We start from the raw sequence: 24388 nt of genomic DNA on the forward strand, positions 1-24388 counted from the left end.
CCCCCCCCCCCCCCCCAGCAGACCAGAGAGACGCGGAGCAAAGCGGCGGAGGTCCCGGGCCGGACCCGCTGCGCTTCCAGATCAGCTGGAAGCGCCCGGGGTCCGGCCCCGGGTCCTGCGCGGCTTTGTTCAGCGTCTCCCTGGTCTGCAGACCCGAGAGACGCTGAGCAAAGCGGCGCAGGACCCGGGGCCGGACCCGCGGCGCTTCCAGCTGATCTGGAAACGGCCACTGGTCCGGCCCCGGGTCCTGGGCCGCTTTGCACCCCGTCTCCCTGGTCTGCTGGCTCCTGCAGCAGACCAGGGAGACGGGGAGCAGCTTTTCTCGCCCCGGAGGAGACGGGCGGCGGGACCAGGCATCCCGCTGCTCCAGTCCTCCGGGGCGAGAAAATCCCTGTTCGTATCTGCGGATCTGACATAAGTCAGATCCGCGTAACTTGGGGACTGCCTGTATACTACTTTAAAACTACAAATAGGGATGTGTAAAACTGGTTAAAAATGTAGCTAACTGTTAAAAATCCTAGCAGTTACACATGCTGTGGGGTCTGCAATTTCTTGTGTGCATAGACTGCAATTCTATTGGGAGCTTCACTGAAATTCATGAGCCATGGCACAGGTACAGTAGTGTCTTCATATGACATAAGTTGCAGGGTCCAGGCCTCTGTACATCTGCTTACATATCACACAGACAATGTGTCTCCGTTTCCTCTTATGACATCAAGAGGCTAGTATAACATCTTTATGGATTAGCAAGAGCCTTAACAGTTTTAGGACAATTTTTTATAAAATAAAGGAACCATGTTTTGACCGACAAGCTGATGCAATTACACTGACTTCAAAGCTGTTAAAAATGTAAAGTCTATCTAGCAAAGATCTGTACTGTGCAAAATTAGTCTAGATGGGTGATTCTGGCCATGAACACAATTCAAATAAATAAGTACAATAGAAAACACACCCCCACTTGCTGTCCTCATTTATTTTTATTTAGACTTCAGTCCTACAAGTTTACACACCTAATTAAAATAGGTGTGTGAAATAAAGTATATGGCTACGTCTAGATTGCATCCCTTTTTTGTAAAAGGGATGCAAATTAGACGTATCACAATTGCTAATGAAGCGGGGATTTAAATCTCTCCTGCTTCATTAGCATAAAAATGGCTGCTGCTTTTTTTTGGCACAGAGCTTTGCCGGAAAAAAGCGCCAGTCTAGACGCGGATCTTTCGGAAAATAAAGCCTTTTCCGAAAGATCCCTTATCCCTCTTAAAATAAGGGACCTAGGCTAATAGGCTACATCTACACTGATGAGTTCTCACGCAAAAACTCTTTTGCAGAAGAGTTCTTGCTCTCTTGCACAAGAAAGCTCTGATGGCCATTTTAACCATAGGGCTTTCTTGCACAAGAAATTCATGTTGCCTTTGTCTACACTGGCCTCTTGCGCAAGAACAGTTGTGCAAAAGGGCTTCTCCCTGAGCGGGAGCATCAGAGTTCTGCCGCAAGAAGCCCTGATTTCATACATTAGAATGTCAATTTACTTGGGCAAGAACATGAAGCCAGTGTAGACAGGCAGCAAGTTTTTGCGCAAAAGCAGCCGCTTTTGCCTAAGGGTACGTCTAGACTACAGGCTTTTGTCGACAGATACTGTCGACAAAGCTTCTGTCAACAAAGAGCGTCTAGACTACATTCAGTTCTGTCGACAAAGCAAGCTGCTTTGTTGACAAAACCCTGTAGTCTAGACACAACCCTAGATGCAATAACACTTTCTGTCGACAAAACTCTGTGGACAAAAGGCGTTATGCTTCGTAAAATGAGGTTTACCCGTGTAGACAAAACTGCTGAGTTCTGTCGACATAATGTCGACAGAAATCAGCGGTAGTGTAGACGCAGGTATAGTTTTGTCGACAAAAGTCCACTTTTGTCCACAAAACTCTGTAGTCTAGACACACCCTAAGATCGCACCAGTGTAGACAAAGCCATAGATGTTGTGTGCTCCAGCCCCACGGAGGAGACCTGTGGGCAGGGGATCAGGCATTATTAATCTAGTAGATGGTGGGAGACTGCATAGGTGACTCAAAATAGCACTTGGGAGGTGCACTGCCCTTACCCCCCCCCCCCCAACCACTGTCATTGCTAAGTGGGGTGAACCCTTTGCCCCTCCGCCAGTGGCGGCTGCAGAGACTGAGCGCGGCGGGCAGAAGCTTATCCCATCCCCATAGCAACCGCCCGAGAAACAGGCGCTCCTACTGCGGCCGCCCGCTCTAGCGCCGCGGGCCTGGGAAGTGGGCAGCAGCCTCAGTGGTGCCTCCAGGTGCCTGCTAAGGGCGCGCGCGGGAACGGGCTACAGCGTCCGGTCCTCTGCAGCCCGCGGGTGGGAGGCAGGAGCGGCAGGTGGGCGGAGGCGCTAGCAGGGCTTTGCACGCCACTGGCTCCCTTGCACTCTGCTTGGGGAGGCATTCAGCCCCACGCCGCGGGGTCCCTGGCCGCGGGCGGGCACGAGCTGGCGCTCTGCCCCCGGGAGCGCTGTCCCCCGCACACCCAACAAGGCGCCTCCGCCTTGCTTTGTCTTAAAGCGCTTTGCAACTGCGTCCCGCTCGCCGAGGCACTGCTCGCTCCCTTCCCTCCGCGCTGGGGTCTCGCTCAAGCGGCGCGAGGCGATCCACGCCCCTCTGTGGCGGCTTGTGTTTGTTTCGCCTCCTGCTTAAAAAGACGCCAACCTCCCTGCCGAGCAGGTTTGCCTGCTAGTAAGCAGGCTCCGCCCCCGCGAGGGCTTGATTCGTCTAGCACTTACCCGGAGAATGTGTGGAGCAACCTGATGAGCTTATTGGCCAGGCTGCACGGTCCTGTTCGAGTCGAACCCTACCTGGCTGGGGGGTTGTCGCCTCTCGCGCCTACCTGCTGGGGGGACCCCGGGATTGCAGAGTAACTCCTGGAGAATCACTTGTAAGACGAGCAGAGGAGAGAGACTTAACGCCCATGGATTCACAGAGGCGGCCCTCCTGCCCGTGGTCTCTGTGCAGTCCCTGCAGCAGGGTGAGGCTTCAGCTTCTGCTTCTCTTATTGTCAGTGCGTTGGGGGAACGGGTAAGTACAAGTGACGCCGGGACCTAAAGTAGCTGCTTAGTAGCCTCCCTCCCTCCTTTTACTGATCGCTCTGGGACGTTGCGCGGGGTAGTAGCCCAATGTAATACGGAGATCACGGGCCGGTCTGTCCCGCTCTTTTCCTCCCTCGCTCCCCCCATCACCCAGCTCCTCTTTTACGTTTGTTGTCGGATCACTTTCAGCTTTCACTTGCATCACTTTCACCTGCCTGAGAGAACTGGGCTCTCGAGGAAGGGGAGTGCCCTGTTGTGGGCACACATCAAATCTTAACATAAACAATAGCACTCTTCGCAGCTACCTCCAGTGTGAATCTGATGTTGACAAAGTAAAACTTTCCTCGATATTTTTGTCATTGAGTTCCAAGCGCTTGTGGAGCCCCTGTTTCAGGTTCGCTGCAGTAAGTGATCTTCAACTTAGCCTTCTTTTAAGACATGGCATTTTTCTTATCACTCGATGTTCACTGCATGGGGAAGGGGGTCGGGGGGCACTGTGGAAGTCAGTACAGTTAGGAATCTTATCAGACCTTGTACATACTTGTTTCACCTGTTTCCCTGGAGGACCTTAATGCTCAACGAAAAGAATTATTCCATGAAGTCTGAAAGTTACCAGAGTTTCATTTTTAGCAGTGAGTAGTTGTATGCATTTATTGATTTGGTTTAGTTTGTGAAAAATAAATCCTTGTCATCTGACAAGTGTCTGGTGGTTGTTCCTGCAGCGGGAAAATACTCTGCTATAACTAAATAATTTGGAAAATGATTTAGTCTAATCATTCATTTGAAAAAGAAATAAACCAATATATATTGTACAAAAAGAAAGGCAACTGCTTATTGTATGTTAGTTTTCCACCACGGTATTGGTGGTATTGGCTTTAGGACATAGGTCCTGATCCTGCAAAATTCAAGTCAATAAGGGTTTTGCCCTTTTTCTCTAATGGAATTAGGATCAGGCACATGGAACACCTATGGAACAGTTGACTAGGTTCTGAGGTACTGTTCAAGTCTGTGAAGCGGAAAATGCAAGCGTTAAGAGGGATTGGAAGATTGATCATATGGACTCTGAAGAAAACATTTTCTACCATGCCAATATGATATTTATAAATATCCATAAAAGAGAGAACAATGATTTTGTTTTTTTACTTGCATCTTTGTTAATTCAGAGGTAACACATTATTCCTTTATTCTTTAATAAAAATTAAGCAACTATAAAATGCAATAGAATATTGTCCACTGCACTCTAGCTTTTTTAATTATATGCAGCAAATTATCATTCATAGATGATGATGCAGCAGCTGTGTAATGTCTAGAATGGGAAGAAATCCATTAGCAGAGGTTTAAAGAAATCCATTAAAAGTTAGCCCTCTCCCATGGTGACCTATCATTTGTCAATCTGTATGAAGTGTGCAGATCTTAGCTTATGTGTCATCATCAGAGAACTACCGTTAGAAAAACGACTGATTGCCTTTTTCTGAGGGATGTACTATTGTCTGTTTCTTTTTTAAAAGCTTGTCAGATTAAGGTAACATTTTTCAAAGGCATTGATGGAAATGATACCAGCTCAACTGTGCAGCTTCAGAATGTTTCTTAAGCAACATGTTGTGCCTCAGGTATGAAGGAAATTATCAAGGAGTTGAGAGAAAAACATATGTATCATTTTATCAGTTCAAAGACCAAATTTCAAATATAGGAAGAGTTATCTTTAAATAACTGTGGATGACAACTCATTTTTTACACATTAAAAATAAAATTGTTTTAGAGGAACAGGTATGAATTTTAAATTGTATATATTTAAGTAGCAGTAGATTTATAAATAGGTTAATGAAAAACCTGCCAATGAGAGGAAGAAATTATCTTGGATGAATTATTTTATTCTGGGCTGCACAATCTCTTCTTAGATAAAATGGAAACTTCAATCTAAGTATGTATGTACTTCTATCAGCTGTTTTCAAGCTTGCTTTTGATTAAGGGACTAATTATTAATGTTTGTTGTTTAGCATTTTTCCATGTGACCACAAATGGATATGTTTTCTAGTGACTGAGTCTCTGATGTGTAGTTTGTTACAGCTCACTGATGTTCTGCAGGGGCTCTCTGTGGCTATTTGAAGCTGTTCTTAATATTCTGCCACTAAGGTGAAATAAGAATGGAGGGAATATTTTGCTTCTCTGCATTCTGTTCTAATCTCTGTCACAGATGGCTTTTCCTTGACTCTCATGTGTAAACCATTCTATAAAGCAGCAATTGCCCCAATGCCCCAAACTGCAGACACTTTCAAAAAATTGCCTAGGATAGGAGATCCCCAAACTCTGATACAAGGTCCCCATCTTTCACATCACACCATCTTCAAAAGACCTACATTGGAAATTCTTTGTTTCATGTGTATGCTCTTATGTGTAAATACCTACAATCCCCAATGGCTGCTCTGGAAGTAACATACTTAATGTAAATCTAAAAGCAAGGAAACAAAAAATTAGTGAGTACCAGTAGTAGTACTTAGCTTTTAGTTTAGGTGACCACCTAGAGTCGCATGTTCATGAAAACCTTAATGTGCTTTCAGATACTAACCTTCCAACATCCTGTCTTCAAATCTTATCAAACTCCAGCTACTGTGTTTCACTGCAGTGTAGATATACCCAAACAGACCAAACCAGAATTCCCTTTTCTGTTCTTTTTGTACAATTCTGTGTACGGTTCTGTGTAAGGATGTTGGATGGTTGGTACCTTTACTGAGGTGAAAATAAGGTTATGGTGCTTTTTCCGTTATGTATGATTGTTCCAACACAACCATGTACAATGAAATCTCAGCATTATGAACTGATCAGTCTATCATATACCTCATTTGGGACCAGACTCTAAATCAGATGGCGGCAGCCCAAAAAGTAAATACAATGAAGTGCTGTGTTAAAAGTAAGATACCAGTTGAACCTCTCCAGTCTGGCACCCTGGAGACCTGACTAGTGCCAAACCAGAGAATTTTCCTGGTCCACAGAAGGTCGATATTGTTTAGCAGCATTACCAACACGTCAACTGCTTATTGGGCTCTTAGAAGATGTTTAGTAGTGAATTAGAGCTAAATAACAGTACAGAACACTGAGAGCCTGAACTGATGACTATAGACAAACTTTGAGACTCCAGGAAACTTGGCCACACTCATGATAAATGAACAAACGGGTAACTAAAATCATGCTGGACAAAGGATGGCACCAGACTAGAGGCTCAACCTGCACTAAAAAAAGGAAAGAAAGCAACATATTTCTTCTGCTTATAAAATTTCAAAACTGTATTAAGTCAGTGTTCAGTTGTAAACTTTTGAAAGAACAATTATAATTTTTTTCCCAGACTTATAAACCCTTCAGTAATGGAGGTTGTTCGTAACACTGAGTTACTGCTAGGGATGTGCGTAAACAACAAGAAGTCCTGTGGCACCTTATAGATGAACAGATTTATTGGAGCATAAGCTTTCGTGGGCAAAGATCCACTTCGTCAAATGCATGTCAATAATGGATACAAATATTTAATAAATTTTATTCCCTCTTGATGTATCCTTTATGGAAATATTTATATACTGAACTCCAGGTAGAAACAATGTTACTTTTTTCTCACAACAGTCTATCAATGAAAATATTTTCTATTGTGGTAAAATATGTATTTCTTAATAATTTATAAGAATAATGTATTTGTATGGACAATTACATGTTATTAACAACTTATTTCCTGTTATGTGCTTGGTATATGATGGGATGAGGCAGGACACTGTTGTCCATTAGCAGCTGTAACTGGTTTTGTTTTTTTAATCGAAGGTTGTTTTATTAGCATTTCACCTCATTTTTTGCATTTTCTTTATTTAATACACAGCGTAACAACTCATGTATAGTTAAATACTGAGAAGAAACTCTTCTGGAAATAATTATACTTCCTTTACAAGAGACTTAAAAGGAAACTTTTAGACTTTGGCAAACATGAAAGAGGTTATTAAAAATTTGCCAGTCACTTTAATATGAGGGTCTTGTGACCTACCTATCCCTCTATTTGAAGAAGAGGATCCCAATTACCTGTTCAGAAAGAAATCTTGAAAAAAGAATCCAGGAAAACTCCCATTATCCTTAATTAGTCTCCACAAGGATTCAAGGGTCTATCCCTGCAGTGTAGCTGGCAGAATTGGCATCTCAGTTTCTGCTTGAACCCACAGTGAAGTTACAATTTCTTATGTATGATAATATCTGGTTTCTGTTAGGGATGTGAAAGATTAACCAGTTAAACATTAACCTTAATGGGTGATGCTTATTGGTTCTGGGTAATTGGACAGGGTTGGAGGCCATCCAGAGTGACACCTGTCTGTGGTGAGCCCAGGCACATCGCAGGCAGGGGCTGCTCTTAGCTGTCTGGAGGAGCCCCTTCCTGCAGTTGTGAGGGAGGAGGGATGCTCCAGCCTGGCTGCAGTGGGCAGAGGGCTGCTACCCTGTGCTCCCCTTAATTGGTTAACTTGTTAACCAATTAACTGGGATTTTACATCCTTAGTTTCTGTGAATTCAAGAAACTAAACTATAGACGCAGTGCTATTCAAACCTCAAGAGTCTGAAGTGGAGGGACGTCATTAGGAGTCCCTAGCAGTACTATTAAATGGATGCTCCTATTGCTGATGATAGCCTGGGGGAGGGGGATGATTTTTTTAGAGATGAGATTTTTTTTTAATAATATTCAGTACCACTCTCCTGAAATAGTTTTAAAGCACTTTTTAAACTAAGTCCTGTAGACTAACACAATCAATTCAGACCCTGACAGTCTCTCTCTTTGGGATCCCTCGAATCAAGTAAGATTTCCCCTTGGACACCTATAACTGATGAGTGCATAGATGAGAAATTTAAGCCAATTCTGGCAAGGAACAGTCTCTGGCAGTAGCTGCATATGAGATCTCTATCTCCAGCGGCAATGACACCAGTGGTGCTAATTTGGGCTCGGGCACAATCCTTGCATCGAGCTCTCTGATCTTCTTCATGGAAATGTTGCATGACCTCAAAGTGATGGGCACTGTTCTTGATGGTGGTCCTCTAGCTTACCTGATCCTTCACTTGCCTCTCCCAAGTGTCAACATCAAGAACATCTCTTCTTAAGAACATCTCTGTAGCGCTTCGTTTTCACACCATGAGACCTCATTCCAGTCCTTAGCTGAGCGTAGAAAATCTGTTTAGGCAAATGTGTGTCAGGAATCCTGACCACGTAACCAGACCATCATAGCTGCCTGTGTGTGACTATTGTCTCAACGTTGTGAGAGTCAGCTTCTGTGAGGACACTAATACTGGTCCTTCTGTCTCGTCACATGATGCCAAATATTCTCTTCTGTTACCTTTGATAGAATTTCTTCAGATTTTTAATATGTTGTCTATAGGGAGTCTAGGCTTCAGCTCCAAACAGCAACGTTGGGATGACTACAGCATTGTAGACATCAATTTTGGTCTGCGTCTTCATGTCACAGTCATCGAAGACACACGTCTGTAGACTACCATAAGCTGAGCCGGCATTGGAGATTCGATGGCGGATGTAATTGTTGATGTGAGCATTGATGGACAGATAGCTTCTGAGATAAGAGAAGCTGTTGACATTCTCCAGAACTTGATCATCTGCTATGATGGTTGGTTCGTATAACGGTATGGTGGGTGTTGGCTAATAGAGAACCTTGGTCTTTCAAGCATTGAGAGTCAGTCCCAATCTGTGGTAGTCCATGCTGACAACATTGATGATTGCTTAGAGCACATCTTCTGAGGTGACAATGACCTGGGCATCATCAGTGTATTGGAATTCTACCACTGACATTATTGTGGTCTTGGTCTTGGCTCTGAAGTGGCCATATTGAAGGGCCATCCTGTAGGTTATTTCAGCTCCACCTGGGAGGTCATCTCCAATAATCTGGAGGATAGCTGCCAAAAAGATATGACAGTATATAACTGGAGTTGGTAAATGCCAGTTGAATGGCTCTTTTACAGGTTCAGTGTCTGCTAGTAGGTCTGACAGGCTTTTTCACTTTTAAGTTAACTAGATCCTCTCTCAAGGAAGCAGAGCCAAAGACCAGGGGTTGGAAGAATGGGTGGATGGACATTAAGACTAGTGTCAGAGGGGTAGCTGTATTTGTCTGCAACTTTAAAATAAAACCCTTAAACCTGTTGAGACTAACAAAAACTATAGATGGTATCATGAGCTTTCATGAGCACAACCCATATACTCATCTGAAGAAGTGAGTTTTGCTCACAAAAGCTCATGATAGTATCTATATTTTTGTTTGTCTCTTTGGTGCTACAGGACCACTCATTTTTAAGGTTATTATTAGACTAGTGGTGCCCCAAATTTTCAGTTGTCCTCTACAGCTGCATATTCTGTGTAGGGGTAAGGAGTGCCATGGTGCCTTGACACTGCACTACCTTCTCAATTAATATTGGTATAGCAAAGGAATTCCTTAACCATATTCACTTTTACTCTAAAAAAAAAGTACTAGAGTTACAGATTTTATTCAAAATAACATATTGACACATCCTCATTACATTCACCTCACTTCTGAGATCGGGTCAGCATTTCAGGCAGGGCACTGTCCCTCTACAGCCAGGTCTTTGGGGATAAGGACATGCATGGCACCTCTTGCTCAAAAAAGCTCCCTCCTTAAATACAGTCTATCCCTTTTTGCCCATGTGCTCCATATAGGAAATTCCATTCTCTTCTTACAGTCTTGTTTCTCTTTAGAGAGTCAATTTTCTCATGGTTGCTGGGCCAGTACCATCAATGTTGGTGGTCCTAGATTGCTCTGCATGACGTCACCAGGAGATGTGATCCTATTCTGGGCAACACATTTCAAATACACAAGGCTTTATTGTACAGGCAGTCCCCGACTTACGCGGATCCGACTTATGTCGGATCCGCAGTTACAAACGGGGCTGCCCCGGAGTACACGGACTGCGGGACCTTGCGGTCCCGCCGCCCGTGTACTCCAGGCGAGAAAAGCTGCTCCGCGTCTCCCTGGTCTGCAGACCAGGAAGACGCGGAGCAAAGCCGCTGCCCGAGGAGCGGCGCTACTGGAGCAACCCAGCAGCACCCCAGCTGCTCTGCCCCAGGGGTCCTGATTTAGCCGCTGCTGAAACTGACCAGCGCTGACCACAGGAAGCCCGAGGCAGAGTTGCTCTGCCTCGGGCTTCCTGGAATCAGCTGCTGATCAGTTTCAGCAGCAGCTGACTTGGGGATGCTTGGGGTTCTTAAGTTGATTCTGTATGTAAGTCAGAACTGGCAGTCAGTTTCAGCAGCGGCTGAATCTGGACGCCAGTTCCGACTTACATACAGATTCAACTTAAGAACAAACCTACAGTCCCTATCTTGTACGTAACCTGGGGACTGCCTGTACTTCTGGATCATGTTCTCAGCATTCATGGAATATCATATCCTTTTTCTATGCCTTGTCTCCTTTTATGATATAATAATTTAGACTATAAATTATCTATGCTTATGCTTTTATCTTGAGTCCTCTGATTGTTCTCCACTTATCTATCCCTGTTTGATTTAGGTGGATAGCTCTACATTAGAGTGTGTTTGTTTACATTTAATAACACATTTAATTGCAGGATCTGGCCAAAATACAGGTGTGTGTGTGTGTTGGTGGTAGTGGGCGGTGGGGGAGAGGGAGGAGAGTAGAGGGGGCTATGAACTTCAGAAATTCAAAGGCCCTTTCGACCTGACTCATATGTTATTAGAAACATCAGAAAGATATTAAAACATTAAAAGACTTTCCAATCCATATTGCTCTGATTTTCCTGTTAACTCCAAATATTTTTTACTAAGCAGGATTTGAGTAAGTAAACTCCTCACTATCAGTTATTGATATAACATTTTTTGATGACTATATTATTTATTAGGATAGGTTTTTTTTGTTTATTTATATACAGGGCTCAACAAATAATGTAATCTACTTGCCCGTGGCAAGTAGATTGCACTGGCTCTTTCGGGTAGCAGAACGCAGAACTGCATGAAACCACACACCTGGCGAGCGGGGCTCGTCATGGTTTGGCGAGCCCTGTGTGTATATATGTATAGATAGATAGATAGATATCTATATATATATATAGAGAGAGAACCCTGACTTCAGAAGATACTTTGAGGAAAAAGTTGAGATGGTTTCTACTACAAGAGAATTTTGCAATTGAAAATCCCAGTCACTTTTACAATGTCTAGCTGTTCTTTGGCACAGTCAGAATAAGAATCCTATTGATGTTCAGGTGGTAACATTAAACATATCTGAATAGGAGGAAGGAAGTGCTTCTTTGCTGAAAATAATGAGCATGTTCAAGTATCTTGCTATACAAAGACTTGCTTTAAGGGACCATGGTAATGAGACAGGCCACTGACTTGCTCACAATGAGTGCAGATGTGTACCTCAAATGCAAAAGTGGATGTCACAATTATCAAGCAGCATAAGTTTTGACATCCAAAATAAACTATTTGAAACATCCTCAAAATTACATTGGAGAGAATTGACATGTGAACATGAAGTAGAGTGAGAAACCATTGCTACTGTCATCTGTGTTGGAACAAAAAGATATATATGGTCCTCAGTAAGACAGATAGCATTTGCATAGCCTTGCCTGATAAAACCTTTTCCAGGAAGACTTTTTTTTAACCAAGACATAAAAACCATATGAGAAGATATTTCTTACTCTCTCACAGGCATAAAAAACATAAAAAATGTAACTTAAACTGACCCTGATAACATATTTGGCCAATTTCAGGTTTGTGTGTGTTTGTGGAGGAGAGGGATGGGGAGGAAGCCAGCTGTTATCTCTTTGTTTGCTTTTCAGCTTATGTTATCTTAGTCACACAAGAATCTTATTTCTTATCTCAAATTATGAAACGAGGGGATGCATGAAAATCTAAGTGTTGTCCTTTAGAATTCCAAAATGCTGGAAATAAGGTTTTGCAAATGCTCACTAAAAGCCCTGTATTAAAAAGCAGCTTATCTGAAATCCCTCTGTCAATCAAGATGTATTGTTTTGGAGTCACAAAATTGAGCTCATTTGAAATTGGCACAAAGAAGTGCTCGTGGCTCTGAATAGAGTTAGTTAAGTGAAAAAACTCAACTAACTTCTAGACAGCTATGTAAAATGGGAAACATTGTTAGGGTTTCGAATGACTTTAAATTGATTTTGTGTACTTCAATGTCTGAATAAAGCTTTTCAAGTGAAACCAGAAGAACATACATGGTACAAAAGAGCCCTTGTTATACAATAACTCTGCTACATTAGGTCCAATGATAATTTCAGTGAAATCTTTACAGCTGTTTACTGATAGCAAAAATAATTACAAGAAGTCAATTTAAAGTTTATTACAGATAGTTTTTTCTCTAAAATTATATGTAAACTAGGAGAGAGCAATGTCTAACCTCCTCAGAACATCATTTACATGGAATATCTTTTAGAATCTATTCTTCAGTAAGTGACTTTATTCACAGATTCAACTAAGATTTCATATCTACTGAAAGAGATGACAGACAATATCCTTTTCAAGTACCCAGAAATAAATCTGGCTGTACTCAAAGTTCACTTAGACAGCTATGCAAGCATCAGGTGTTGAAGGTCATTTATCCAAAAATATAAGAGAACTCGTTCAAGTGAACATTTTACTGTGACTAAACTTACCTTTACTGAGCTTATTATTTGTGGGATTTTTCAATGTCTTTGGAGACATATTGCTAAGCTCTGATGAATCAGAAGAGGGTTTTAAATGGGTTTTCATGAATGTCTGACTTCAACTTCATGATGTTTCCCTTTATCCAGAATGGGCACCACGTTGACAATAACGGGAGATAGCATCAATTGCATTTGCTCTTAGCAAAATGGCTTTCTTGTCCTTTTATTCTTTGCACTTAAAAGTGAGGCTGCAATCTTCCATTTTTCCAAAGTCAGGCTGTCATCAGGAAATGAGACTGAATTTCAAATCAGCTCAATTTTGTGACTCCAAAACAATGAGACTGGAGAGGAGGGGTAGGGAAAAGGGAATGTTTTGGAGGCTAGAACAGGAGGTTAGTTAAGCAGAAATTAAAAGGTACAGTGACTAAAGTAAAATCCCTTAGGCCCAACTTAAATGTATACCCCAAATTAAAAAAACACAGTTAAAGAACTAAAAAAGAGCTTCTTTGGCTTAACAACAATGTAAAGGAAACAGTGAGGGAAAAAAGGCATCTTTTAAAAAGTGAAAGTCAAATCCTAGTGAGCTAAATAGAAAAGAGTATAAACGCTGCCAAAGTAAGTGTAAAAATGTAATAAGAAAAGCCCAAAAGGAGTGTGAAGAACAGCTAGCCAAAAACTCTAAAAGTAATAACAAAATGTTTTTTAAGTACATCAGAAACAGGAAGCCTGCTAAACAGCCAGTGGGACCCCTGGACAATTGAGATACAAAAGGAGCACTTAAAGATGATAAACTCACAGCAGAGAAACTAAATGAATCCTTTGCTTCAGTCTTCACGGCTGAAGATGTTAGGGAGATTCCCAAACCTGAGCCATCCTTTGTAGGTGACAAGTCTGAGGAATTGTCACAGATTGAAGTGTCATTGAAGGAGGTTTTGGAATTAATTGATAAACTTAACAGTAACAAGTCACCGGAATCAGATGGCATTCATTCAAGTGTTCTGAAAGAACTGGAATGTGAAATTGCAGAACTATTTACTATAGTCTGGTGATCCCAGGAATTATAGACCAGTAAGACTAACATCAATACCGGGCAAATTAGTTGAAACAATAGTAAATAATAAAATTGTCAGACACATAGAAGAACATAATTTGTTGGGCAAAAGTCAACATGGTTTTTGCAAAGGGAAATCATGTCTTACTAATCTATTAGAGTTCTTTGAAGGGGTCAACAAATATGGGGACCCGGGGGATCCAGTAGCTGTAATATACTTAGATTTCCAGAAAGCCCTTGACAAGGTCCCTCACCAAAGGCTCTTATGTAAATTAAGTTGTTATGGGACTATAATGTTTTGTTCAGAGTTGTAAACAGCCTCCATTCCCAAGGTGTTTGTGAGATTTTACTTGATTAGCAATGAAGGGGTTAACAATGGGCTAACAGTAAGTGCAATGCTCTGTGCACAACAATCATAAAAGTAGGTGTAAATTTCAGCTCTTTTAGAAAATTGGTGACCTGAAATGTTGACCAAGTTCTGATCACTTTACTGACATCTCATCATACCTCTTTTTTTATAAGTATTATTCTGTGTTAGGAAGGAAAACGAAGTGTCCAAGTGCACAAAGTCATAGGGAAAACTGCACACTCCCCTGTGATTTGCACCCTATTAGTTCCCATTATCCAGAAATAAAATGTCTTATCAACTATAATTAATCATTTAAGTAATTTATTGGAACTCTTAAGGTCATTTTATTTAAAACATTTAATCTTTATGGTCATTGATTGCATTTAGGCATTTACAGCATGCATAATGGTACAATGTTGTGGTACTTCACCTTACATATGCTTCATCTGTCAGACCAATATAACTGCTCTATTTTTTACAATTCATTGCATAACCTCACAGATATTAATTACAAAGTAAAGCTCATCTGAATATTTTCCCTCATAGTAAAAGTAGAACACAGATCTATGATATTAAAGTCTAAAGATGAACATGTTGCCTGATGCTAAAAAGACTTATTCAGTCATTAGTCACTTATGCTCAAGGATTCATTAGTCATGGTAATGTCTCCTGTTAGTTGAAGGGTATAGAGCATAATTAGGGCACTTTTCGTCTAATTACATTTAACCATATATATGTAGTTGCTGTCCAGTTTATCATAACTACTATAATAAAAACAATCTGTTTAGAAATAAAATTTTTGTTTGCTTATTTTTATTTTAAAATAATTCATAGTATAGTCAAACTCAGAATCTGAAGTTTAATCCATGATAATTAGTGTAGTGCCATGGAACAGTAAATATTTAATGTTTGAGAGTCTTATAAAATTCATTCCTAATTTTAGTACCTACAAACATTCTTCAAAGGCTTCATAGAGAGTGGATCGTGTTGAGACAAATTGTATCTATTTTCCATAACTTTATACTTCCAGTAATACACAGGAGGAAAGAGGTTAATCTGTCATGCAGTAGAAATACCGAAATATCCTGTGACTGAAACTGGAAGCAAATAAATGTATACATAAAAATGTAAAATTATTTACCAATTCCTAAAATCAGAGGAGTGGAAAGTTCTAGTAGATAGGATTTTGCAGAATATTGAGAACAAAGGGTGGGTTTAATATACATGAGTATCAATAATTTATTTTTATTATGGTACAGTAATAAAAAGGCTTCTTTTCTTTCCCAAGTCTACCCTTGCTAGATAGTAAGCTACAGTCTTTAATTCAACGGTTTCACCTCTATGCCACAGAGAAGTATAGCCAGCCAAGAAAATAAATAAAAATATCCCTTACTTGCCATTAGGTAGGGAGAATATTGAGAGAATTTAAAATATAGATCCTGGATAAATAATCAAAATAAGAAATGGGGCATTTTATAAGAATCCTAAGCACTGGACTTATTTAAGTGAATTTTAAAAAACTGAAAGGTGCGAGGGTGAAATTCTTCTGGTTTTCCTAGTACCATCTTACTGATGGACATTGATGTTAGTAGTCTATAAAGGATTATATTTGTAGTATAGAATTTTGAAAGTTGAGAGGAGGGGGGAAAAGTGAAATAATAAAAGTTAAATTTAAATTCTTTCCTGTGCTTAATGGATAAAAGAGGGGAGACTATGGCAGAATACATTAAAATACTATATTTAGAATGTCCTAGAATCAAATGGACCTTTTAGTTATGCCCCTACCACTTCAGCTAAAGGCATAACTCCTTTAGTAATGAGTTGATGCCTCTTATCTTTGGTGCAGGAAAGTCACTAAAAGGGGACATCGTCATATCCACTTCATCTATTCCCTCAGAATTTCTTGGAAAAATCCTCGATCCCTAAAGTCACCCCACTCAGGAAAATCCCTGTATATGCATGGAGTCCTGTTATTTTAGTGAGTGTTTGGTAGGTGCAGATCTGTCTGCATGGAATCACAGTTGCAGGGCTTGAGCCTTTAAAAAAAATTGTACCATGCAGTAGTGATGTCTTCTTGCAATGTAAAATTTGTTGTAAATTGAATCTAGCTATTCATTATGCTCAAGGGAAAAGCAAAGACAGTACAACACCCATATTCTCTTACTAAATTTAATCAGTGGTTAGAATAGCCCGTTAGGTAAAAAAACCAGGGACAAAACGTAAAATAATAGCAATTGGTAATTCTGCAGAGATGAACATGCAGTTGTGAGACTTCTGTTGTTATTCATTTTAGTGTTCAGTATGGAGCTCCACTAATGGAAATCTTTAAATATTTAAGGCTATTTGTGTAATGTCTATACAGTACTATAAAGATGTCAAATGTTATGCAATGTCCTTCAGCTCTAAGGAGCTAAAGTGATTTCTATACTCTAATGGGGTGCTGGAACTTTGTACCTAGGTTGCTTAATACTTTCCATTATAAAAAATTCTTACAACTTTTTGAATAGTTATTAACACCTCAGTTTTTTGCTGTAGATTCTTTATTTTTTTTCCAAGAAGGAAAGCCCTGGGAATCAGAGAAGTGCCTTTTGCTCATTCCATGAAAATCCATTGAGCTTTGGCTGAATTCTAAACTGCTGAAACAGTAATTTCCTTGCTGTGCCTGCCTAGTTTTGTCAGCAAGCCAAACACCGTGAATACTAAAGTCTTGATGCTGCTGTGGTAGTAAGGACATGCACTGCAGTAGGACCCTCAGGAACAGACTGAGCAACTCTGCGATTTGTCGCAGGGAAAGGGTTGGGTAGGGAACACCGCTGGGCTCCTCCAGACTCCTGGACATCCAGCATGTAGCCTTAGCAGCCTAGTCTTTATTCTATGGGCACTACATAAGCCAGAAAAACTTTCCACTCCCAAAGAATTGTAGACATTTCTCTTCAGTGATTCAAAGCATGCACTGACTTTTGCAATCTGTAGATCATCATTTATAATGCTGCATCTTAATGGCATTAATTAATTATAGGAAATTAAAAAGTTTTTAAAACTAAAGGTGGGATTTTCCTAATCACTTAAGTGATTTTCAGTGTGACTTAGGATCATTAGTTGCTTAGAATAGATCTGCACTAAGTATTAAAACTTGCAGGAGTAACACTCAGAGCTTGGGTCTACAGGTGCCTGCCACAATGCTATAAACAGCTGTATAGATTTCAGGGTTGTGCTAGAGCTCAGTCAGAGCAGTGGGTTTTAGAGACTGAGTGCCAGCCCAAACTGCAAGGTTAACCCTGTTGTTTTTAATGCTATAACATAAGCCCTGTGAGACCATGTCTGTAGGTGTGGTCTCTGAGACTTGCTGCCTTGGATTTTAAAATGCAGTGTTGATGCACCCCCAGGCACTTTTGAAAAATCTTGTCCTAGGAGTACAATGGAAAAGAGTCATTTTAAAGCAGTTTTGATATGCAGCTTCTTCCATAGATGATGATTTCATTCCATTTTGTTGCCTAAATATCTTTGTTTCTCTTAGCATTACAATTAGGATTTATATGGTTCCATGTGCTTTATTATAATTAATGTAAGCCATTGTCTCTTTGTCAAGATACATTGTATGACTCCCATAGATACTGCTGGGTCAAGTTAAGTGTGGTAATATCTGTTGGTAAGCAAGACAACATTTTGAGTTTACACAGAGCCCTTCCAATAAAAGTTGTTACCTCGCCCAACGTGTCTCTCTAATATCCTGGGATCACCATGCCTACATTGTTACTATCGGTTTGATGCAATTTGTTTAATTAGAAACTCACAGAAATTCCTTGAAATACATGGATGAGTAACAAAGATTGCATACATTAGCAATCTATTTAAGAAATATTTAAAGGAATATTTAAGTCCACACTCATTCGATATAAATGAAGAAAAAATTACTTCCAGGCATTCTTTGACCTTTTGGAGATAATCTGAGTGGATCTATAGACACATTCAAACTCCAACCATTTTTCTTCTGAATCAGTGATAAATTATAAATGGCTTCTTATCTAATTGAATGGTAGATAATAAATGGGTATATAATAATTTTCCTTGTGTATTTCTTCCTTCTTGATGAAATGTATTGATCACAAACAACAGAAACAAAAATGAATATTATAGCAGTCTTGCTGCAGTATGTTTAAATGCAAATAAATTAATGACACAGAGCTTTTGGTTCCTAACCAAAAACAAAAATAAACATGAATACTTTAGGAATCTTTTCTCATTGTTTGGACCAAGTAAAATAAATATGTTCTGTTTTTAGAACATTTGGAGGCTAGAACCAAATGCTATTATAGGCAGAAGCCCCTGACTAGGGCTAGCACCAGCCAATGCAAACAGAGGTTGCTTTGCAGCAGCAGCAGCCCCTGTCCATGGGGGATGGGAAGAGGGGGACGGATCCAGCTCCATACTGGGACCCCCCACGGACAGAGGCTGCTACTGGAGCAGCCTTCCCTACCTCCCAGCCACACTACCTCTTACAAAGACAGTGGGGGTGCAGGCAGCACCATGGAGATGGTACTGGGGGAACTGGTTTTTAAGCCAGCTTCCCCCAGCACTGGCTCCTGTTCCCCTTGTGGGAAGCATAACCAGCAAAGGGAGGGAAGTGATTAGCTGAGTACGCCATTCGACTACCCAGTAAGCTTATGTTTATCGGGTAGTTGAATAGTTGACTACTTGTTTACATCCCTTGTTTTGGGAGTGATGTCACTGAGCACTTGAAGAAACATTAATGTCATGACCTTGATTCAGCATCCCTTAAAAACATTAGCGTTAATATTGTTCAGTAGTTTGAGAACTGCAAGATAAGTGCAAGCTGCTTTATGGCGGTGCCTTGTGGGATGCATCTCTTCAGTGATGGCACCTCCTTGCAATTCTAAAGCCCTTAGAATCCCCTCTGTGCAATGTCGAAGCCTCTAGTTCCACCATCTCACCACAGGGCAGAAGTTTTGATCTCTTCTGCTCAGTAGGTGGGGGGAGTGTGTGTGTGTGTGTGAGAGGGGGGGGGAGGAAAGGAGGGCGGGCATGTGTAGGGCTGCACTGTAAGACTACGTCTAAACTGCAGTGCTATTTTGGGCTATCAGAGGTATCCTGAAATAGCTATTCCTTTGGGACCCAGGGAGTGCCGGATTATCAGGTATGCCGGACTATCAGAAGGGGGGGCTATGAGGAGTCTGGGGTGGGGGTGGGGATGCCACCCCAGACCCCTCATAGCCCCCCCTTCCGATAGTCCGGCTCTGCCCCAGGCGTCCCTGATTCAGCCGCTGCTGAAACTGACCAGCAGCGGCTGAATTGGAGACGCCTGGGGCAGAGCAGCTGGAGTGCTGCCGGGTTGATCCCACAGCGCCGACCCTTGGTGTAGCGGGACCAACCCGGCAGCACCCCAGCTGCTCTTGGGGATGCCTGGGGCAGAGCAGCTGGGGTGCTGCTGGGTTGGTCCCAGAGCGCCGCTCCTCGGTGCTACTGGACCAACCCGGCAGCACCCCAGCTGCTCTGCCCCAGGTGTCCCCAAGTCAGATGCTGCTGAAACTGATTAGGGGTGATTCCAGGAAGCCCGGGGTAGAGCAGCTCTGCCTCGGGCTTCCTGTGTCAGCCGCTGGTCAGTTTCAGCAGCGGCTGAATCGGGGACACCTGGGTTAGAGCAGCTGAGGTGCTGCTCGGTTGGTCCAATAGCCCCGAGGGTTGGTTCAGCGCTAGGGGACCTACCCGGCAGCGCCCCAGCTGCTCTGCCTCCACCTTCCCCGATTCAGCTGCTAGTCAATTTTAGCAGCGGCTGAATAGGGGAAGCTGGGGGCAGAGCAGCTCCAATGGTCCAGCTGCCCGGAGCACTTCCGAGTTCCTGATGGTGCCGGACCATCAGGAGTGCCGTACCGTCGGATGCCGGACCATCGGAGTTTTACTGTATTTTGAAATATAACAGGCTCACTATTCCGGTATATCTCTTTCCACAAGGAGTAAGCGACATTTTGGAACAGATTTATTTCAAAATAAGTGCTGTGTAGACAGTGCCACACTTTGCGTACATCTAGACTACATGCCTCTGTTGTCAGAGGCATGTAAATTAGGCTACCAGGCATAGGAAAATGAAGCGACGATTTAAATAATCTCCGCTTCATTTAAATTTACATGACTGCCGCGCTGAGCTGACAAATAGCTGATCAGCTGTTTGTCGGCTCAGCGCGGTAGTCTGGACGCGCAGGTGTTGACATCAAAGGCATTTGTCGACCACCCAGGTATGCCACCTGGGATGAGGTATACCTGGGTGGTCGACAAATGCCTTTGATGTCGACACCCGCGCGTCCAGATTACCGCGCTGAGCTGACAAACATCTGATCAGCTGTTTGTTGGCTCAGCGTGGCAGCCATGTAAATTTAAATGAAGCGGCGATTATTTAAATCGCCGCTTCATTTTCCTATGCCTGGTAGCCTAATCTACATGCCTCTGGTGACAGAGGCATGTAGTCTAGACGTACCCTTTGAAATTGACTCAAAATAAGCCATGCAATTTGTGTAGCTCAAATTGTTTAGCTTATTTTCAGCTCCTGGTGCAGTGTATATGCACCCTAACAGTAAAGCTATGTCTACACTGGCACCCTTTTCCAGAAATGCTTAAAACGGAACAGTTTTCCGTTATAAGTATTTCCGGAAAAAGCGCGTCTACATTGGTAGGATGCTTTTCCGGAAAAGCACTTTTTCCAGAAAAGCGTCCGTGGCCAATGTAGAAGTGTTTTTCTGGAGAAAAGCCCCGATCGTCATTTTCGCAATCAGGGCTTTTTTGCGGAAAAGACTACTGTGCTGTCTACACTGGCCCTTTTCCGGAACAGTTTTTCCGGAAAAGGACTTTTGCCCGACTTTTTTTCTGGAAAAACACTGACAATTTTACAGTAGATCGTCATTGCTTTTCCGGAAAAGCAAGTGGCCAGTGTAGACAGCTGGCAAGTTATTCCAGAAAAGTGGCTGCTTTTCCAGAATAAGTGGCCCAGTGTAGACACAGCCTAAGAGAGTACTATGCGGCTCATGAGTTGCAGTTTGGCCACGCCTGGCATGGTGACTTTAAATACAGCAGATGAATTGGGAAAAGTTTAGGGAACCTGGCCTCTCAAAATAAAGGTAAAATTGCTGTTAAGATTTCGCTCGGCTTCACTTTATTTGTGATCAGATATTGTTTCTGAATGGCAAATTCTCCTCTCGACACATTTCTCAGTTGGAGAAGCTACTGGGTTTGCTCTGCTATTATAAAAAAGAAGCAATAAAATAGTTGCACATAATTGATATATGTTCTGGCAACAAAATACATTCAAAACATTCTTCTGCATAATAACTAGGTTGCCATATTTACTCTTTTTTATTATTATTTCATTCTTCCAGCAGTATATATTTTGTGTCACTATTTTTCTTCCCTCATATTTCATTCAACTATCTTTTAGTGCTGATAAGGCTGATGATGAAGATGACGAAGATCTAACAGTGAACAAAACATGGGTACTTGCACCAAAGATTCATGGTGGAGATGTCACTCACATATTGGACTCCTTACTTCAAGGCTATGACAGTAAACTTCGGCCTGACATTGGAGGTAAAATAATCTCACCTTATAGTAAATACAAAATATGAACCAGAGAATGCAGACATTCTATAGACTTTAATGAAATGTTGGCAAGTAGCTATTTGTTGTCAAGTCAACTGTTCATGTTATAATCAGAGCTAGATAAATGGAATATAAATAAAATGGAACATGTGAAAATAACTTTCTACTTTTTATGGCAAGCACAATAGAAACTGTATACTGTATATGTTTTTGTACTATGTAAACTATTTAATATTTGAAGCAATATCAGATGGATAACATCAGCAATTCCTTGTTTGTTTCATTTTGATATTTTAAATATGATACCGCCGATGAGAAGGTATTCCACATATAGAACTGTCAAAATCTACTCTGAAATCTTCAAATATTTATTAAAATGTTTCTACCTGGTATTCTTAACCCTGCTAGAGACAATACATTGCAGTCTGTTTCACTGTTTCATGAACAGGTTTAGTTAAACTCATTGCTTATTTGTTATTGCTTTTTTGTATCTAATTATGGTGAACAGCAACACCAGGATGCAGAATATATTGGAAAGACAGAATGTGCTGATGGGGGAGTGAAAAGAAAGTGTTGAATCAAATGAAATACAAATCTTAAATGAACCAAACTATACTATAGAATCTCTATGGATTGTAACTGCATACTTGAATAATAAGAATATTGCAGGAGGGATTTACTATTGACCACCTGGCCAGGATGGTGACAATGACTGTGAAATGCTCAGGGAGATTAGAGAGGCTATACAAATAAAAAAACTCAATAATAATGAAGATTTCATCTGGCTACATGTCATCTCAGGACGGGATGCAGAGATAAAGTTTCTTGATGCTTTAAGTGACTGCTTCTTGGAGAAGCCAGTTCTGGAATCCACAAGAGAAGCAGCAATTCTAGACTTATTGCTAAATGGAACACAGGATCTGATCCAAGAGCTGAATATAGCTGGACTGCTTACTTCAGAAAAGAAAACTAGATAAAAATAAGGAAGTTAATTAAATTATATCTTCTTATCAGAAATTAAAAAGGTAAAGTGCTAAATGTGAAATCCCACAAGCTGTATGGAGATTTTTTTAAAACATCATAATAAAGATTCAACTTACATTTATATTATAATACAAGCACAAAAAGTGCCTCTGTGGCTAAATGACTAAGTAAAAGTTAGTGAGAAACAAAAAAGTATCCTTTAAAAAGTGGAATTTAAATCCTAGTGAGGAAAATAGAAAGCAACATAGAATCTGGCAAGTGTAGTATAAAAGTCATAATTAGGCTACAAAAGAATTTGATGAACAGCTAACTGAAGACCCTAAAACTAATAGTGTTTTGTTTAAGTCCATCAGAACATCTCACTAACGGCTTTTACGCAAAGTAAGTATTCATGGGATAAGAGGGAGCTGATTAATGAATCAGTAGCTGATTTAAAAAGAGTAAACAAAGGATAGTAATAAATGGTCTGTTTTCACAGTGGAGAGGGGTACACAGTGGTGTCTGCCAGGGTTCTGTACTGGATCTCGTATTATTCATCATATGCATAAATGTTCTGGGAAAATGGGTAACAGTGAGGTGGTAAAGTTTGCAGATGATACAAAACTACTCATGTTAAGTCCAAAGCAGACTGCAAAGAGATCTCACAAAACAAAATGCCAGATGAAATTCAATGTTGATTAGTAATACACATTGTAAAACATAATCCAAATTATACATATAGAATGAAGGGGGCTAAATTAGCTGTTACTGTTCAAGAAAGAGATCTTGGAGTTATGGATAGTCCTCTTAAAATATCCACTCAGTGTTCAGCTGCAGTCAAAAAGGCAAACAGAATGTCAGGAATCATTAGAAGGAAATGGCTAATAAGACAGAGGTATCACATTGCCTCTTTATAAATCTATGGTGTACCCACGTCTTGAATACTATGTGCACATATAGTTGCCTCATCTCAAAAAAGGTACATTGGAACTGCAAAAGCTTCAGAAAGGAGCAACAGATATGATGAGGTTATGGAACAGCTTATGTATGAGGAGAGATTAATAAGACTGGGACTTCTCATTTTGGAAAAGAGATGACTAAAGAGGGTATGTCTGAAGTCTGTAAAATCATGACTGGTGCAGAGAAAGTAAATAGGGAAGTGTTGTTTACTGCTTCTCATAACACCAGAATTAGGGGGGTACTAAATGAAAGTAATATGCATCAGATTTAAAACCAACAAAAGGAAGTAGTTCCTCACACAACACATAGTCAACCTGTGGAACTCTTTGTCAGAGGATGTTGTAAAGGTCAAAACTGTACCACGGTTCAAAGAAGAGCTAGAAAAATTCCTGGAGGAAAGGTCCATCAATGGCTATTAGTCAGGATGATGTCCCTATTCTCTCTGTTGTCTGGGAATGGGTAACAGGGAATGGATCACTTAATGGTTATTTGTTCTGTTAATTCCCTCTGGGGTACCTCGTATTGGCCACTGTAAGAGGAGAGGATAATGGGTTAGATGGATCTTGGTCTGACCCAGTATTGCTGTTTTGATGTTCTTAGGGATCAGGGCTTCAAGACATTATATAGACACACAGGAAGAGGTGGCCTTCCCCTGAAGAGTTTACAGTCCAAATCAGTGATTTTCAATTATTTCCATTTGTGCATCTGTAACAAACAT

At 41.1% G+C, this 24388-nt stretch overlaps 1 protein-coding gene across 2 annotated transcripts in view; it reads left to right on the plus strand.

Annotated features, from left to right (window-relative positions):
• The first annotated feature begins 2294 nt into the window (after nucleotides 1–2294).
• Nucleotides 2295–24388, plus strand: part of GABRG1 (gamma-aminobutyric acid type A receptor subunit gamma1) — an 88209-nt gene continuing 66115 nt past the window's right edge. The window contains exons 1-2 of one of the 2 annotated variants that reach the window (XM_075930486.1): nucleotides 2295–3024; nucleotides 21587–21735. Coding sequence is in view for 1 of the 2 variants with exons in the window: in XM_006111939.4 (XP_006112001.1) it covers nucleotides 2968–3074; nucleotides 21587–21735 (256 nt within the window). In the remaining variant the exon portion in view is untranslated. Of the gene's footprint in view, nucleotides 3075–21586; nucleotides 21736–24388 lie in introns of both variants that reach the window. The other variant, XM_006111939.4, reaches the window with a different exon arrangement.

Source organism: Pelodiscus sinensis, chromosome 5 (genome assembly GCF_049634645.1).
Source record: "Pelodiscus sinensis isolate JC-2024 chromosome 5, ASM4963464v1, whole genome shotgun sequence".
In the NCBI taxonomy this organism is placed as follows: Eukaryota; Metazoa; Chordata; order Testudines; family Trionychidae; genus Pelodiscus; species Pelodiscus sinensis.